General features: G+C 37.4%; 2 protein-coding genes and 1 pseudogene across 5 annotated transcripts; all 3 read right to left on the bottom strand.

The window, feature by feature from the left end:
- Positions 1-863: 863 nt before the first annotated feature.
- LOC113664125 (plexin domain-containing protein 1) lies at positions 864-8,738 on the bottom strand. Of its 4 annotated transcripts, none has more exons than XM_089182450.1 (12): positions 8,496-8,734; positions 7,805-7,932; positions 7,043-7,235; positions 6,780-6,902; positions 5,644-5,697; positions 5,181-5,245; positions 4,588-4,690; positions 3,919-4,014; positions 3,641-3,728; positions 3,287-3,359; positions 2,855-3,034; positions 864-2,035 (listed from the first exon to the last, which is right to left on the bottom strand). In XM_089182450.1, the coding sequence occupies exons 1-12, from the start codon at positions 8,602-8,604 to the stop codon at positions 1,943-1,945; spliced, it is 1,305 nt and encodes a 434-aa protein (XP_089038576.1). In that variant the 5' UTR covers positions 8,605-8,734; the 3' UTR covers positions 864-1,942. The 4 variants fall into 4 exon arrangements, with proteins under 4 accessions (XP_089038576.1, XP_089038575.1, XP_089038574.1 ...); XM_089182449.1 differs by having other exon boundaries at positions 7,805-7,935; positions 8,496-8,733; XM_089182448.1 differs by having other exon boundaries at positions 1,569-2,505; positions 8,496-8,738.
- A 1,234-nt stretch (positions 8,739-9,972) lies between these two features.
- LOC113664123 (uncharacterized) lies at positions 9,973-13,889 on the bottom strand. Its single transcript, XM_027179723.2, has 4 exons — positions 13,766-13,889; positions 12,073-12,106; positions 11,582-11,764; positions 9,973-11,154 (listed from the first exon to the last, which is right to left on the bottom strand). Exons 2-4 carry the CDS (start codon positions 12,095-12,097, stop codon positions 11,027-11,029), a joined length of 336 nt encoding a protein of 111 aa, XP_027035524.2. The 5' UTR covers positions 12,098-12,106; positions 13,766-13,889; the 3' UTR covers positions 9,973-11,026.
- A 1,230-nt stretch (positions 13,890-15,119) lies between these two features.
- On the bottom strand, positions 15,120-17,253 carry LOC113664126 (kelch-like protein 28; annotated as a pseudogene).
- Positions 17,254-18,425: the final 1,172 nt, after the last annotated feature.

The raw sequence follows: 18,425 nt of genomic DNA on the forward strand, positions 1-18,425 counted from the left end.
GGAAAACGAAGCACTTCTCATTATGCTGTTAAAATAATGAACTGTTGTGGAAACAATATTCGTTTATTACTGATGGTAAACGATGCTCGCAAAAAAAAACTTATCGTAAGTCAGCCAGTCACGCAACGCGTGACGAGATCAAGAGACGGCTGTGGAGGAGACTACGTGAACCCTAAACCCTCAGAATGCAAATTCTCCATACTGTTCGTATACATCACCTAAGGTGAAGATAAGGAGAATCTGTTCAACCATCAAGAGCTTCTTTCGTTGGTGATCATTGATTGCCATTATTCTCGAGACATCAATGTCTGATTCAGGGTTATTATAGTGGAGAAATTAGATACTAGTCACTTTTAGGGGAGGACAAAACGATGCATCAAGCCGAATAAAAAAGTATAGAGTAAAACAGAGATAGCAGCCTAAATTGCCGTTTCTGTAGCTGTTACGATCAATAAATTAGTTTTCAATACCAACAAGAGGAACTCATTACATTCTCTCGTATCCTTTAACCCGCTTCTGCGCAATAGACCTCTTTAGCTTGTAGAGGACTAATGCCGAGCGAAGCTATATTTTCATTGTCACACAGTGATAACAACTTTTCTGGCCAGAGACAAAATTCCTTATTGTCCTTAAGGGTTCGCCCGCCGACAAAAGACTCAGTCAAAGGTTGTATACATGTAGCAACATGAAAATTCATAACAAGGGCATTTGAGGCTGCTGGGCCGGTGGTGTAAAGCTTGCCTTGAACTTGACGAAGATTATGAACTCTTGATTTCTATCGAGTGATGATCAATGAGGGTAGAGCCCTAGAGGTAGAGCGGATAATGTACTCTTTTTAGCACAAACCAACCAGTCTTTGTAACTTTCACTAGATAGGCTCATGTTTTTATTTTATTCCAATTTTGTTTACAACTACACGCAGTAATTCTACTCTCTTCGCTCTCTATCACAAAATAGTTGGCGAGTAGGAAAGGCAATCAGATTGCAGCAATTGTGATAGAACTCAAGTATATTTATACTTAACTATTAGTTTGGCGAGATGGAAAACGTATTGGACGTTGTATTTAACAGAGAGGACAAAAGCAGAACCAAGGTCGAAGATTTCTAGTCTTCCATTTTGAAAATGGATTTTTTCGAGAAGCGACCTGGCCTTTCAGTTTGGGGTTGCACCAATAAAACAACGTGCATCTGGCATTGATGGAAATCAAGCTAGCACTCGTCCAAACTTACAGAGATTCGAGTTTGAGAAAGGATTGAATACCACTGAGACACTGGAATTCAAAGCAGTTCTTACTTTACAACCACTTGGCCCTGTTAGAGTATAAGGTACCAGCAAGTTGTAGAATTGCGAATAATATTCTTGTGACTAGTGCAAACGTGTTGCATATATGCCTTGAAAATTCACAAAGTTACTAGTAAAGTTTCAGTCAAAAAGTCAAGTTTCATGGATGACTGAAACAGAGGGACGCGTTTGAGGTTAAATAGATATTGACACAATTTGGATATTGCTATTAACAAAAAGTGATGAACGAAATTGGTGCAACTGGAATTCGTCAAAGAGTCAACATGTTTCACACAAGCTTATAATTCACTGGCCTGTAATAAACCTGGATGCATAAAATTATCTATAAATTACTCTTAACAAATGGATGATAGGTAAAAAATACAGGTTAACAATAGACAATTTTTGATACGACCGCAAAGACTAGTGGAAAGCTAAAGCGGAGTAGAAGAGCTTTAACCAGATTTGAAAACAGTCAAAGCCAAATGCAATTCGCTCTTAAAGATTCAAAGAGCGAAAAGTAAATTGTTTTCGGTGCATTTATGAAAATCAAACTTAACGCTTTTCGTTTCATCGAAAGTGACCAGAAACGTGTCGTCTGGTTTGTTAAGACATTCAAACACTTTCCTAATGTAAAAGTCCAAAATTTCTTGGAAAGGATTAAAAGACGACCTTGTTATACACAGAAGAATTCGTTGGCGAGTGGTTTTCATTCCTATCCGGCGCTTTCTTGAAACACCTTCCAGGGCCGCACTGTAAGAGAGAAAAGCCTCTTTCAGAAACAGTAATGAATTGTAATATACATTATATTGATAAAGGATTTCCGTAGCGCCATATCCATTAGCCCATGGTGCTTTACAACAATTAGCAGGGGACTTTGCCTTCGACTGTGTTGAGCAGGAAATATTGGTAGATGCGCCTAATTTTGAGACCAAGATCACACCACAACACCAAAAGCTACGTTCCCTACTCTTTGCAAGAAGTGCGTGGGTTCTTAAACATCCCCTACTAACCGTTGCCAAAAGGATGCAGAAGACGGGGCCTATGGTTCATCGTCCCTATCCACTTGTGGATGTCATAGTAAAGGCAGCATATTCTCCTCAGTTTTTTTAAAACCCTGAGTATCAGTCCGATCTTGGGCTTGAACTCTCGACCTTCTGCACGACAGGCCGACGCACTGTTACCTGAGCTAACTGGCGGTTGGTTTGACCATAACCCATGCTCTTAAAAACAGTAAGTGACAGCACTTAATGTTTGCCAAGCAATACAGCTGTAGCTTTAGATGGCTTTAAATTCCTTTCTTCTGAAGAGGTAAATTTTTGTTGCAGTGGTGATACAGTGAGGGGAGTTTCTTCAATTTCTTTATTGCTACCCTCTTAGGGCTACAAACAACATTTCTCGCTTAGCCTTTACCCGTCTCGATCAACAAAGACGGGCAGCAGAACGAACGAACGGCGTTTGCCTCACGTCCTTTCTGACCAAAAATCTAGGACAGGTTACCACTAGGTGGTCTGCACATGATTCAGGATTAAATAAATCTATAACAGTGCATAATAGTAGCGATATTCTTACCTGAATGAGACACAATCCTGATCTAGAGTTGGGATGAGTGAATGCATAAACCAGCCACGCCCCTAGAATAACCAGTGCTATTGCGCATGCAGAGAAGACAGCTATAAGCCAAGGAGCGAGGCCTGAGGTCGACTCTTGCTCTCGCTCTTGCTCCTCCTTTTGAATGGCACAATTTTCAGCCTATGTAAAACAATAAAAGCCTATCAATACACTTTTTAAATTCATCTTTTAGAGAACAATCACAACCCGTGTAAATCAGCTCTGGATAGACTAGCTGGGTGAAGTGGGCAGGTTTTTAAACGAAAGCGAAAGTAAAATTGATTGAGTCAAATGCATTCTCATAACACAAAGCTTCTAACTTCATCAAATCTTAGCTCTCGAATGGAGAACAGAGAAGTTCAGAAAAAATAATGATCTCAACGCTGTTATTACTCGAGTAATGTCTGATTTGTTGCAGTCCGCTCCTAGCCACTCGCTGCGATAGCGATCAAAACCATCGGAGCATCTATAAAAAAAAGCAAAAAATAGAAACAGATACAGTTAAATGCAAGAAGAGCACAGGAAAACCTTTGATTCAATGTTACAAGCTTCTTAACAGGTTACAAGAGTCTCATATAAAATGAAGCGTGGTGAACTAGAACGATGAGCGTGATGTACAGTGAATCTATAGATCGTTCTGATTTTTACGGCTCTATCCACGGTAATGAGTTAAATTGACCTTTACCAAAGCCTTCAAATATTCTCATGGTATTTCTCCCAGGAGTAAAAACAGGGTAATGTACTAACTGTTTAAGGGTGCTACACCAGGTGCAATGGAACTCAGTGGTTTTTCTTGCTTCCATGCATTCTGCACAAGTTTTGGCACCAACACAATCTGTGGCAAAAGAGAATGTGTTTATGATTCAGAAAGTGGATGTAAAAAAAAAAAAAAAAAAACATCCAAGACAATCATAATCACGCTCCTCGTTAGACTTCAAACCTGGAGACCAAAACAAAAGGATTCAGAGATTATTTTTCCAGTGTTCTTAGAAATGAAAAAAATTTACATCTATCATTACACTCACTTTTCTTGGGACGAAGAACAATGGCAGTGTTATTAGCAACAAAACTTTTGTTGATGTGCACTGCATCGTACGTGTAAAAGGTGCGAAATATTTGCCCTGAGAAAAGAAAAGAAAGAAAGAAAAGGTACCCTCATAATGAATGTAACAAGTCTGCTTTTGAATAAGCTCACTGGACGATTGTCCAATTGTAAAGGATGATTACTTAGGATATGCATCCTTTTGAACTAAAGTTTCAAGCTCCACAATTTTACTGCTAAAACGATTTTGACGACACTGTTATATTGTCTAAGCTGCGACTATTTTGGTCAACATAGCAAGAGGCAAAAAAAGTTTGGCGACTTCACTAGCAGTAAAAATTACCAATTTGGCAACTTGTGTTCAGTGACCGTGCAGCAAGCTACATATACAACACCTATGTCTAACAAACTCAATTTGATGTTAGGTCGCCATATGGTGCCTTTCTGATCTCCCTCTTACATTCCTTCTCACTCAGATTCTGTTTCCATTCTTCTTATTGTCAATCTCCTCTTCCTCCTCCTATCCCATGATTCCTTCCTCCCACCCCTTCTCCTTATCTTCCTTATTCTTTGATATGAATTGACTGTGGTACAAAATATGCTCCAGGAAACTTACAATTGGCACTCTGCATTATAATCATACAGCACTTACAAATGCCATAGTAGTGTCTCAGTTTGTCCACATAATAAGCATCTGATATCCCAATATTGACTGAGTGCTCAACACTGGAAATATTGGCCACTGGAATTGGAATCTAATGGTGGAAAAAAAAAAACAACAACATACAACAGAGTGAAATCCTTTACCAATCTGTGAAGATATGATATTGTTCATATACATATGACATAGTCTCACATAGAAAGAGCAAGTGAAGTGGACTTGCTGTTCTATTACAGCAAAGGTACATTCAGCACCCTTTAGTGGAATACATTGGCTACAATTTATAACCTTTGAATTTACAAACCTCTATTCTACAGCCAAAGAATATAATATTATATAAAACTGTTTTGAAAAAGGGACCAGACCTTGAAATTTTGAGACTCAGGAACTTCATATCACATTACCAGCAAAACAAAAACAATAAATTTCAATATTAATTTTTGCTAAGAAAAGAAATGACACATGTTATCACCACATGCAAAAATAAGAATCTTAAATCAGGGCACTTGTTGCCCTTGCTAAATTGATTGTTATAATTGGCAATAAAGTATACATGATTAACTTTAAAACATGTAGCTCATTACTTTGTGATAGGAAAAAACAATTTCACCAGTCCTATTAAGCATGCACTGAAATGTGAAGCCCCCAGCTATAAGAAAAAGAAAAAGAAAAAAGTTAACAACATAGAGAGATTTTAATCTTTTTTCATTCAAAGGTTTCATTTATTGTTTAGTGACACTTGAACATTCAGTGAGCAGTTAAAAGAATTGATTCTGCTCAAGAGGGAAGATAAGCTCATCACCAGTTACCCTTCAAGCTTCTTCACTTCACATTTGTACTCCTGGGCAGAGAGAGGTACATGTATGATGACGTAGGAGAGAGTTTGCTGAATAAAATATAAGCATGACCCTACCAAGGGCCCAAATCTAGACATTTTGATCCAGAGCCCAATGAACTATTCAACACCATGCACCTGTTGGTTGCAAATACAGCTGTAAACAGCAGGGATGAAATTGGTCAAAGGATTGTAATTTATTCAATTATTACCTTCAGGATTGTCATGAAGGAATACATTAGACCATTGTACAATGAATTCATTTCCTGAGGGACAAAAAAATAAAGATGTGTAGTTAGATTTCAAAGGAAAGCAGTCTCTCTCTGATAGGTAACCCCATAACAATACAACTAAAATTACCCTAAAAAGCAAACAAGTTGCAAACATAAACTAAAAAACAAACTTGATTTGGAGTTTTGAAAATAAAAGAAAAAAACAATGGATCACAAATTCCATTCTACAATTAGCACTCTGCTGGCCAAGAAGCACAGATACTATTAATTCTAATGAACTTCAGGCTGTGCACAGCCTTATTCCATGTAATAACAGTAAGTTAACAGTAAATAAACAAGTAACAATGACAATAATAACAATAATAATAACAGTGCAAACGATAACAAAATTGCAGGAGGGAACTCACTTGCCAACCTGGTCACCATTGCAGTATATTCAAACAAGATGTATGTATCAAAGAAACCCCTTAATATGTTTCCCTACATACTGTACATGATACATTATATGTTACCATTTTTTTTAACGCTTTTTTTAATACAATCTATAATTATAAATACAGAAAGAAAGACCCACAAGAAGTTGATTGAAATAAAATGCACATTTGACAGTTTCCAAATAAAATCAACAGGGTTGTTTCTTGCTGCAAAGTCAACACAAGGCAACAACAAACATCTATACATCTGTACATTCTACATGTTCAAATTACACGTATTTGTATCACAAAGTTAATGATGTTATCCCACAAGTCTACATGTTCAAATTACATGTATTTACAAAAATACATGTATTTGCATCACAAATTTAATGATGTTATTCCACAATATCTACAGATTTGGCATAGAATAACAAGGATCAGGCATTAGTTGCAAAGTCATATTTAGTCCCCTCAATAGCCTTGTAATAAAGACTTTTCACCATTTCTTTTTTAACATGACTTGTATAGAATCAAATGATTTGTATCCTATAATACATTTGTTCTAATGATTTTGACATTGTTTGCAATGGTCATAAAATGGAACAATCATCTAAAAGAGAAAAAATAAAGCTTTAAGAGCACAAAATCATAATGCAATAGTAACTTTAAGTGCCTAAAAGTATTTACAAGACTACTCACCATTATCAAAATGATAAACATGGCTTGTGTTTTTGAGGGAAGGATCAAAGAATGCCATGAGTGGAGCAACATATTGGAAGTTGGCTATTTGACGACTGTTTGATGTACCCAGATTAATAAAGCCTGGAACAAATGAAAACACATTGAATTTAAAGCTTACATTAACATTTGCTAGTTAGAGAAAGGATAAAACTTCATGCTTTTGTCAAAATCAAGTGACTGCACAATGGATGAAACTTTTGAAACAAATGGTTTCAACCTACCTCCTGTGGTTAAAATTACATCTGTCACAATATGACCATAGTATGGAAACTCAAAGGAGAGTTCTATGTTCTTGACAGCCAGTCCGTTGCCTGACAAATGTTCATCCAGAACAGCTTCTGCCCTCTCACTGAGATCAGACCACAAGTGCCGTCCCTCATGCAGGATCTCAACAGCATAGTAAGCGTGATGGTCCTTAAGTATGGTGTACATTGGAATAATAAAAGTTCCATTTAATAGAATAGCACTCAAGTTGCAAGACTTGCTAATTAGTGTGGTTACTAAATGTCAAGAATTTAAGTTATAGAGTAATGCTAGTACTCTCTGTTTAAGGTCACTTAATTGCACTATTGTTTCATTCCTTTAGGTCTTCCTCCAACACTTAGGCATTATGCTTTTGGTGGTTCTACATGGCCCCCAAAGTGAATACCCAAAGGAGTAAATCAAGCCTTCTATGCACAAAATCCTGCGCACAAAATCCATTTCTGAATGACACACTTAAATCATTGTGAAGTTGTAATGAGGGATCAAAAATAGTTGGAAATATGACAACCTTTTTTCTCATACACTTTACTTGGGCAGCAACTAAGAGATTTCCCTGGTTTCTTTGGAAGCTTTTACATATCACTTTAATTGGTTGTTAACTAAGAGAAGACAACCACATAGGCAATGATGAGTGAATGCCTCACTTGATATCCCACATCTTTCTAGTTCAAAACTCTACCAAGATCTCCTCTAACAAAGGAGCAGATTACTTCACGTACCTGTATTGTTGTGTTTGAGACTACATTTATCTCTCGTTTCTCACGAGTCTTGATGAAGTCTTCTATTTTTCTGGGCAGAGTACTTCTAGTCAAACTACTGTCCTCTTGATTGTTATCAACTGGAAATCCTACTATAAAAGGAAAACCCACTGATAGTCTCTACTATGTTTATTTCTAACTCAAGTATTCCAATTGTACTCCTACTAAAATTTTGTGATGGAGGCTGCAAGGAGTTGTGATGCAGAGGATACGGAAAAACAAATTAACTTTAATTTAGTTACAGGTGTACATGTACATCACAAATTTGAATTTCAATTCATGCAAATACTGAAATATCATTACCAAAGTTTTGTTTGATTACCGTTGGATCTAACTCTAATCAACTATTCTGCTGCAGGGCTCAGCCAACAACAAAGGGAAGGTAAATCAGTAAGATTAAAATTTTTGGATTATGACAGCGTCATTTGAAGTGTAAACAGTGTTCAGCAGTGTATACTCTGAAGTGATTTGACTTTTCGAAATTCTAAAAATCACTTACTAAAAAGGAACTCTTTAATTTTTCTTAAAATAAATCCTTCACGATGTTTGCCTCACTACAGTAACTGTAACATATCAGCCTTTCATCCACGTGTAAGTACCCATGTCTTCAATTGTTACCCTTTGAATCTAAAATAGTACGAAATAAACTTACCTTGAAGCTGACATCTTGAGCGAAGTGACACATCGAACGTTGCTAGGAGAACCAAAACTCGGAAAAGAGAGACAAGTCTTCTTTCTAACCACAATAACAAAGGAAACATCGATCATATAAGCTATTATTTCGAGCACAATGAGAGCCTACGACTTCTATAATCAAGGTAAACTGGGAATCTGTGCCGCGAGAATGTTTGTTAGCTTGGCCACAAACAGGAATCTACTAATTTCGTTCACAACATGCATGACTAAGCTGCAGTGAAGCGAGACAGTTCAATCGATATAGCAATTTCCACGCAATTTCAAATCATTACTTCCCAAAAACAGTTATTTATACCGTAAAGGCAGAAGAAATATCGGAAATCTCGACAGAATTCGTTGCACTAGAGCAAATTAACCGGATATTGTATACCTTTCTCGCGCCATGGTCTACCAGACTGGCTGGTTTGATACTGGGGGCCTGGACCCTTTAAAACTTGTTTGATGAGGAACTGGGGCAGAGTTGGAGGAGTAGTAGAGAGCCTAAGAAGAAAATTGGGTATATTTTGTTGTGACACAGCCAAACTCCTCTGAAGTCTTATCCCCCTCCTCTCCCCGACCTGTCCCTTGATACCATGTTGAAGATGGGCATAGCTTTTTCCTTAAATTAACATATGCTATCCAGCTGAGACTTCTAGCAAAGATGATTTTTCCGCCTGAGTGTTTTATTTCTTGGGGAATTCAAAGCGCATACATTGTAATCAACGGGAAGAGAACATCGACTAATCTGAAAGATGGAATCCTTTAGACAACACTTTGATTTATAGAGAGAAACTTTCAACACCTTTAATTATCAAAAGATTTAGGTGGCTTTGAGCCCAAACTACAAACTGTTTTCAAATGTGCTGAAAAAAATTAATCTTTCACTGCTTGATTGTAATCCGAAAAAGCAAATCTGAAAAGTTTGAATAAGAGGCATATAAATCCAAAACTGAGGGGTATCTCCAGAGGATTTATTGTTTCTACAGAAATTGGTTGTGTCTCGGAGAACACCTTGAATTGACCAACCATTATGGTTTCTCTTCTATCATTATTGGAGAAAACGAAATCGAGTAATGAACTGGAAAACAAAAGGAAACTGTTGTGAGCCTCCGCGTGGAGAATTCATAACTTGCGCGGAAATAGCTACTGATAACTTTCAATGTTTCATAATTCATACTGGTGGTTATTTGAAAGAAAAGTTTTGGGAAATAAATAATAATGATGCACCGGCAAGTTTTGGAAACTTAGTCGTTTTGCTTACCACTTTGGTAGATGTTCTCTACAATGTCAAAGCGATCGATTTTTTCAATTTGAATAAAATCCTATGACAACTGCAAATTTAATTACCACCATTTTTACTAGCCACTCTGTTGACTTGAAACCATGTTAAACTTCAAATTAAACTGCTGTTAGTTCCCATTAAGTGTATTTTCAAGTACGGCTTACTGCTCCGGCACTTTATAATTGCAACTTTAATACCTTCTTCCTTTGCGTTTGCACAAGCTTTTACAAAAATAATTACCTTCGTCTTAAATCATGACAACAAGTTCGAGTAAATAAATTAGCCACACACACATTTCGTAACCTTTGCACATACATGACCTGTGCACATAGTATATGTGTGTGATGGGCTAAATACGATTTATGACTTAGCACTGTTATATAACGAAGCCAGCTTTTAAATAATTTGCTGAGTTAGATCACTTTCATATTCATTTATCAATACACAGTTCACGTTCATGATTTTCACATATTCACAGGCACTTATTCTTGACTTAACGAGTTTATTACGAACCAGAAAAATGACCGGCTTTTAGTTGGCCTGTTTGCTCAGTTGGTAGAGCACTGCGCCGGTATCAAAGATGGTCATAGCTTCAACTCCCGTTCAAGCCTTAATATATATATATGCTTTATTTTGACATTGTTCAGAGTTCATTTCTGTGAAGATAATTCATATTCATTTGTTACTACGTAGCTCACATTTACGTTTTTCATACATTCAAAGTCATTTAAATAAAAATTAACGATCATTAAAAGGTAAAGAGATCTCTCGTTGTTGCAGTGTTGTTGGCTGGTAACAAAACAAAGCTTAGCTTCTGAAAATTAAATAAAGTTAAATAAATTGTGCGCATGATCTCTTAAATGACTAATTTTAGAAAAGCCAACTCCGTATACTTGTTTCTCACCTAGAATGACATCCCATACAGAGGCATCATTATCATCTAACATTCGCTCTATATTAATTATACTCGTACCAAAATTTAAGAAACGTGCTCTGATATTCAGGTGAAGTACTGAGAAATAAGCACTTTTTTGATGCCAGCAGTAACGTAGTTCATCATCACCCCATGCATTTATAGACAAACCAAAAACTCTAATTAACGATGGTTAAGTTAAAACCAAATCCTTAAAATAGATAACCAGAGAAAACGTCACACTATTTTAATACTGATATACTAGCCTAGCGGTAGTTATATAGAGAAGAACTAGAGAAAGCAGCGCTGCCTCTCACAGATTTGTTTCTTGCAGTATGTCTGTGAACTCGTCAAGATCGCTGTCATCATCAAATGTGGCCAGTGGTGCCTTTGGAGATTCTCGCCCTGAGGCTTCTGGGAAGTTGTCGTCCTTTTTGTCTACTATTGGACAAAAGAAAAAATTGGAAACGTTGGTCTCTTTCTGCGATTCAACAAATTAAAACTTTGTTTTAGGAATAAATGAATAAAGAATGATTAACGTTTCCTTTTTCAGAGGTGACAGATAATGATCTAATTTATCTTTATCAATGATTAGCTGCTCGCGTTCTTCTGGTTTATCAACCGTGCCTTCTTCAGTTTTCTGTTTAGATTCCCCTGTGTATTCGTCGGATTTTTTCTCTTCTTTAACTTCAACCTGCTGCTTTCCAAGTTTCCCGAGATCCCCTTGTGGGTCTTCTTTTCTGTTTAAGTTCAACTTTCTGCTGTTTGCATTCGTTAGGGTCTACCTTTGGTTTTCTTTGATCAATCTCAACGTGAAACTGATCACTTTGTTCATGATCTCACTTTTGTACTTCTTGATCAGGTTTACCTTCCTTTTCTCTAGCCTCTTGGTGATCTTCTTTTGGTTCGTCGTTTCCTTCAGTTTCACCTCCCTTGTGTACAGAGGGTTCAGAGTGTTCACCACTTAGTTCTACGTGTTTCTGAGGCTCTCCCTGCTCTTTTTCCGACTCTCCGTCATTGTAACCGCTTTCCACGTCTTCCTGGTTTCGGACTGTGGAAAAAAAGCCGAAACAACTTAGGATGGTGTCATAAGACAAGCAGATATAAACTAATTCCCTTGGTGTTATTCACATGATATCAGTTGTGTCCAGAGGATTTCATCACAGTGTTTTGATGAACTTGTTTATTGTTGTGTAACAAGGGACCGAAAGAGAGAGCAACAATTTCCATCGTCGACTTTCACAGAAAACTTAATGCAAGTCAGTGCGACGTTTGGATCTTACTGCAATCTGACTCAAACGGCCTTACTCTAGTTCTACAAATTTTCATGTAATTTATAATGGCGAAACTTTTGCGTACCTTCCTCAGTAACATTATTTTCCATGCCCAGATCCTGACCATAGGGGAAGCAGAAATGAAATTTGTTAACTCAAAGAGATGAATAAAAATGTGTACCTTACATTGCTATGCATTGGGAAAACTTGATTAAAATCGTTTAAAGCGATAATATGCATAAACAAATATGTTTTAAAAATAACACAGTTTTTCTGCAATTCCTTCAACTGCCGTTTACCTGTAAGTATCTGGTTTTTTTTTTGTCGTATCATCCACAGGTCCAAACATGATTAATTCAATCAGTATATTTGAGATAAAACAAGCTACATTTTTAAATGCGGGTTGGTGCGCGTATTCATGACGTAGAAGCAAAGACAAGCCGTTTGACTTTGAAGGGAAGACAAGAATTAGAATTATGAAGTGAAGCTGGCTATGAGTAAACAGGACACGAGACTTTTCTCCCTAAATATGTGTTCTCTATGTGTATAACCAATTTATGTAAAGTATGTACAGAACTTAATCTGCTAGAAGTTGCGACTGAAGTCTTTACCCTTACTTTTGTGCGAGGGGAAGTCATTGATCTATGCCTCTTGGTACATGTGTTTTACAGAGTATCGAGTTTCTCCGTAATGTCGGTGGTCGAAATGTTCTCTAGAAAGGTAAAGTCAACTTACGAACCAGAAAGTTCATAATTTTGGAGCTTATCTCGGTTTTAACGGCATGAGGTAACGTAGAGTTTGCCACTTCCCCCTGAACGGAAAGCTAGTGCATAGCAGAGTTACCTTCCAGCTTCTCTTAAAGATTCCCTGAAAGCTATGCGGTACTCGTTTTTACTTCGGGGTGGAGATAGGAAATTTGAGAGTTTTTAAAAGTGTCAAGTTCCTGGACACCTCAAATCGAAATGGGAGCAGACGAAAATAATAGATATCACATTAAAGTACTACTCTTCTTTTTAATATGCTCGTAATACTCAAAGAGTTGACTGTGTCATGTATTCGGTATCGAATTCAAGAAGAATTTAAACCATATGGCCTCTTTCTTTGTTATTGTACGAAATGGGGATGGAGTTTTTTTCATATGCACCTCATAAATCGACTATGCATTATCCCAAAGGAAGAATTTATTTCGATTGGTTTGCACCTTTTCTGTGACCTAAAAAGCCTTAACTTTCACTGCTACAGTGCATATAAATGAACCAATATTTCGATCAGAGCTTTGTTCAAAGCAAGCCATTTTTTACAGACTTGTTTGACAATAACTGGCTCTTGAAGAGCAACGAATACGGATAAGCGGCCAAAAGTGCCTGAATGATCTTTCTTAGGCTTTATCAAAACACATTTGTTGATCATGATAACAGCCTGAAGATATCTCTCCTCAGTACTTGTTTCTAAGATGTTTCACTGCTACAATAATTTTCAGTAACATGTTTTTCCTGATCCACTCATTGCTATTTTATTATCGCTTTTACATCGATAAAGTAGAGCATTTAAAATTTTTTTCCATTAGTAATATCAGTCATTGTAGAGTAGAGGTGAAATTTCTTGCTGTTCAGCTGAGAGACAATTGCTACCGGAAATTCTAATTTCATCATCACCACAAATAATTTAGCAGTCACTTAGCTTGCTCATACTCATATTTTGATGACTTTCACATCAAATGACTTCACTCATTTCAGTTTAAATATAAAAACTAAAAAAACCAAAAAGATTAAATTTACCTGACTGCCGATTATCTCACTTTATCCTCCACTATTTTGTTATGCCACAGTTGCATCAACCTACACAAAAAATATATTTCATTCACGCATACATATATGAATCCCTCACAGATGTTTGAAGCTGGTAAGTTCCAACGAGTAAGAACGATTTCATTAATTCATTCAGGCAACTTATGAATTTACAAGTTAGTTTTTCTGCAGGTTTCTGAGCGTCTTAGCTCAAATTTCTGTTTGTAAAAACATCATATAGTAGGAAAAAAAAGAAGAAAACTTTGGAATTTAACTTTCCTCGAAAGAGAGTCCACACAGTGAAACTTTCCTTTTTATCTTTGCTGGGTGATCATACATACTTTTTCTATTTTCGGAAATAATTTCTTATGCCTGATGATTTTCACGCTACATGCAACATATGCATCCAGCTTTGGAAATTCAAGGTGCGATTTCAATAAGCGTCTTAGTTTGTGTATTCACTGGTAGATTTAATTCAGAACATTATGTCAGAAAGACGCTTCAAGGATGTTCCCGTTTGGTTTGAACACAATGCTCGTTGAACAGGTTTCTGGTGGATATAGTGCAGTGGAATCCTGCACACAAATGAGGATATAATTTTGAATGAAATAAAAAAAATTGGCAGAAACGCGTTTGTCATGGAATTATAACACTGCAGTCCAGATCAAGCGTTCCTGTCTTGAGTGGCGTCCAGGCCCTTTGTCATGTTCGTCTTTCCACCCTGATGGTCATGCCACATCGTTACATAGAGAATAATACATGGGCGCGCGTAGATATGGGATTTCTCTTCCACTCGTTCGCTACACTCACTCGTGAGCTATCGAGTTGAACACGAAAAGAATATTTCCATATCTACAAGCAACCATGTATTATTCTGTTTATCATATAGACACAATAGCTCTTTACTGACAAGAAAAGCCGACTTCATTGATGAATGAAAATAAAAGAATCGACAATCCCCGAATAAAAATCGCCAATGCGTTGGCGCTAAGGCTCAAGATGGAAAAATGCGTTTCGCTACTGTCCAGTTTATTTTAATGGTCTATGTTTCCTTTTCGGTTTACTCGAAAATTCAAGACGAATATCCTCTGCGTTGTCACTCTCTTTAGTTATCTTTAAGTGTTAACGCTGCATGTATATGCAAATTATGTTCAAACCTATATGACATATCTCGCCTATTCCTGTTCGAAACACAAGACCCTAAGTATCATACACCGGTATCAAGGCAGATGTGTCTCTGGGGCAAGACTTGTAAGCATGCAGTTTTCTTAGTGTTATGCTACTGTTTTGTCCACGGTGCTGTCGCGTTTACCATTCAACAAACATTGTACAACTTCATCACACTTATTTCAACGAAACCCAGATGTTCGAAGCAGGTTGGACTGCCCGGCAGTACATCCATTGGTCTAGATAAGAAAAAAAATTATTTTGAAAGTTCATGTTAGAAAGGGGCCGGAAATATTGAGAACAGCCATGATCAGTTTATTAGTTACAAGACTGAGCATTTTTTCTTGTTCCCAGCAGGGGCAGAAGGCGCACCAGCAAGTTCATCATCACTCAAGTTTCCCTTCTTACAGTTGCTAAAAAATCCTCTGAACACCTTCACTGAAGGACTCTGAGCATAACAGCGAAATCTCGAAGATAAAATTGACCTTGTAATCAGACTCTGAGTATTGTTGTCAGAATCATACAATTCAATCAGTTTGTGATCAAACTTCCTTCCATTGTGACGCTTTTCTTCTTTACAGAAAGCATGGATCTTCCCGTCAATGATTAAGAGATTTGTGAAAGAACCAGGTCTAATTTTCAAAGTTTTGATGAAGTGCCATTCATTTGTTGTTTCATCGTACAATTCACACTGGCAGTTTTGTGGCACCTGATGATATTTGCTGATATTCCCTCCAAAAATAACAATTTTTCCATTTGTTGCAGCCCCCGAGGCCCACTCCCTAGCTACTTGAATATTTGCTAGTTTCCTCCACTGGTTTTTGTCAAAATCGTACCTGTCAACTTCATTAAGGTATTTGCGCTGGTCTCCATCCAACACAAAACCACTAACGAAGTAGATGAAGTTTCCTTGAGCCACAAGGCAAAAACCTTGTCTTAAATCCAGATAATCAAATGACGCAATGTCATGCCATGAGTTTGATTCTGGTTTGTATTTGGTAATGTACGAGAGATGTTTGTTCTTAAGCTTGGGACAAAGAGGGTGTGCTCCACTTACTCGTCCACAGCAAAGAGGTTCGTGGGACAGAAAGCATGGCACTGAAAGCAGAGCATATATTTCGTCTCCATTCGCAACAAATATTTCTCGGACGTATCTGTTTTCGTGGGTCGATACCGGTGATGTCCAAGCGTTACAGTATGGGTTGTAGCCGACGGTAACTAGTTCCCAGGAATCTTGTGCAGTCGGTCTGACTTTCGTGCTGTACAATTTACCATGGCAAGGAAAAAGATCACGCAAAGTGCCAAATTCTCCACAACGAATCTTGCCTAGCGTAACCTAGTCATTCTCAACAGGAAAATAACACATCAATTTGTTCTTATCACTTATCACTATAGCAGAAGTCTCAAGAGACTTTCTGGGCTTGAAAGGGAGATTCTCAAACTTTTTACAGTCAATCATATTGATAGCCTCATTAACCAGTTCTAAACAGTCTCTGTTGCTTTTCACCAAATCATGTGTCACTACATCATTGCATAGAAAGTCACGTGATATGTAAACCAATCGAACGTGACGAAATATCTCAGCGAAATATCTTTCTCGATTACCTCTATCAAATTCGATCCACGTCAGAACAAAGTTAAAAACATCTTCTTCGGCGCCAACGCAAAGCTCGTCACTTGAAAGCAAATTTGCAATTTCTGTGTGAGCCATACTCAAAACAACTTCACGTTTAGCATTATAGATGGCGGGAAAGTTATTATGGATGAAATGCTTGGTTTTGGAAACAAGTTCGCCGCAGTGATATCCTTCAGCAAACCGAAGAGTTGAGATACAATTCGAAATATTCATTTCCGTTTTCTTTAGTAGAGCCCGCGCAGCAAATGTTTTCAGGTTCTCAAGGAATAAAAAATCTGCAATCACAACCAGGTTTCGGGCATCGTCTTCCTTTAAAATCTGAACCCCACCGGTGTAAATAAACTTTAGTGTGTTTCTCATTACAGACTCGGTGAACATCTCCAACCGAACTACTCCTTTAGCCTCTTTCATGTCGCTATTCAGGAGCTTTTCAAAGAAAGGACTTGCTTCTGAAAGAATGTCTTTATGAGCTTCAAGCTCTCCATCTTCGACTACCAAGACAACATCACACGCCTGATCCAATGTTTCTTTTGGCATAAACATTGTATTATTAGTACTTTCTTGATTTAAACGTACGCGCAGAAATACAAATATTCCCTAGAATGCAAAACAGTTTGCCACTTAAATATATTCACACCGAGCTCAGTATATGCTGACTAATTTTTACACTGCGGAATATTTGTGTCAGTAGCTTTCAGCTAATCAGAGAGGATTTTTTCAACTGAAACGACCCGTCGATCGCCTTCCTTTGTTCAAAAAAGACTCAGTAACACAAATTACTCATGTTATTGTGACAAAGAATTGGATGAGAAGGTCAGGCTTCCCACCAAATCCGTATAGGTTCCCTTTTCGAGAAATTATTACAAAATCTAAAACTACCAAACTGTGGTGGGGCTATTAAAGTTTTGTATTGTGACATATATGAATATCCTTTCAATTCTTTTCATGAATTCTACCGCAAGTCATTAGTAGTATCAATATGGCCAAGACGATGTGTAGTATTTTAACCTAGATTGAATATATATATATAAAAGTAACAACCTGAAATACTGAGCATTAAATTTTAATTGAATGATCGTGCTCATCCACAGCTTGATCAGTTGAGAAAAGCGGGAGATGCAGTTATACTGTCTGCCAATGCGGTTTTAAATAACTTCACTCTGGCGTTTTTTATGTTACGAATAGTGTTTAACGTGTTCTAAATTATGTTCGCAAAAACGTCGTCGTTGTTTTGTTGCTTGTGTATTCGATTCTTCGTGCTTCGAAGTATGTGTCTTCAGAAAGCTCGACAGCTATAGCGCATGTGATACATTAAGTGCCGCTCTCGCTGAGAGCAGTCCTCTTGGCCCCCTGTCGAAAAAAAAGTTTTGCTTTACATTTTTATTTTACAAAGAGGGTTTAGGACACATGTTTCATAAATAGTTTGACTGTTCTTCAATCTTCCTCTTTTGCGTCGCCATCGACGATGGAAAGTGGAAATTTCAAAGATTTTATCAAGCGCGCTGCGAACGCAATCATATAGCTCACGGCCAGTTCTCTCTTGCTACAAGTTACAAGATGTATTCAGTCAGTTCACCGACAAAATATGGAAACTTCACCGGAAATCTTATTCATATCAGCGTGATCAGGAGACTCTTCTCCTTGACCTTATTTCGCAAATTAAAAATTCACCAATTTGTAAGAAAGAATTTTCAAGATGCAGTCGTAAATCGGGCTAAAAAAGGATATCATTGCATAATTTTTTTTTACACCAAAGAGGTCACCGATTGCCCCTTGATTGTCTCAAACCCGCGGGTATCTCTCTAGCTTTCATCGACCAACATCTTGAATACAACGTAAATGATTGTG

Source organism: Pocillopora damicornis, chromosome 9 (assembly GCF_964200805.1).
Source record: "Pocillopora damicornis chromosome 9, jaPocDami1.2, whole genome shotgun sequence".
Classification (NCBI taxonomy): Eukaryota; Metazoa; Cnidaria; class Anthozoa; order Scleractinia; family Pocilloporidae; genus Pocillopora; species Pocillopora damicornis.

What these genes read in the sequence shown, in the direction of transcription:
- LOC113664125 (XM_089182447.1), bottom strand. Translation starts at nt 8,604, where the DNA reads ATGTTTCCTTTGTTATTGTGGTTAGAAAGAAGACTTGTCTCTCTTTTC. An exon ending in TGGTGTAGCACCCTTAAACA is followed by an intron (nt 3,360 to 3,640) that starts GTTAGTACATTA and finishes TTTTTTTTATAG; the next exon opens with ATGCTCCGATGGTTTTGATC. An exon ending in ACAAATCAGACATTACTCGA is followed by an intron (nt 3,035 to 3,286) that starts GTAATAACAGCG and finishes TGTTTTACATAG; the next exon opens with GCTGAAAATTGTGCCATTCA.
- LOC113664123 (XM_027179723.2), bottom strand. Translation starts at nt 12,097, where the DNA reads ATGGAAAATAATGTTACTGAGGAAG. An exon ending in AAATAATGTTACTGAGGAAG is followed by an intron (nt 11,765 to 12,072) that starts GTACGCAAAAGT and finishes TTTTTTCCACAG; the next exon opens with TCCGAAACCAGGAAGACGTG. An exon ending in AGAGGCTAGAGAAAAGGAAG is followed by an intron (nt 11,155 to 11,581) that starts GTAAACCTGATC and finishes TTTGTCCAATAG; the next exon opens with TAGACAAAAAGGACGACAAC.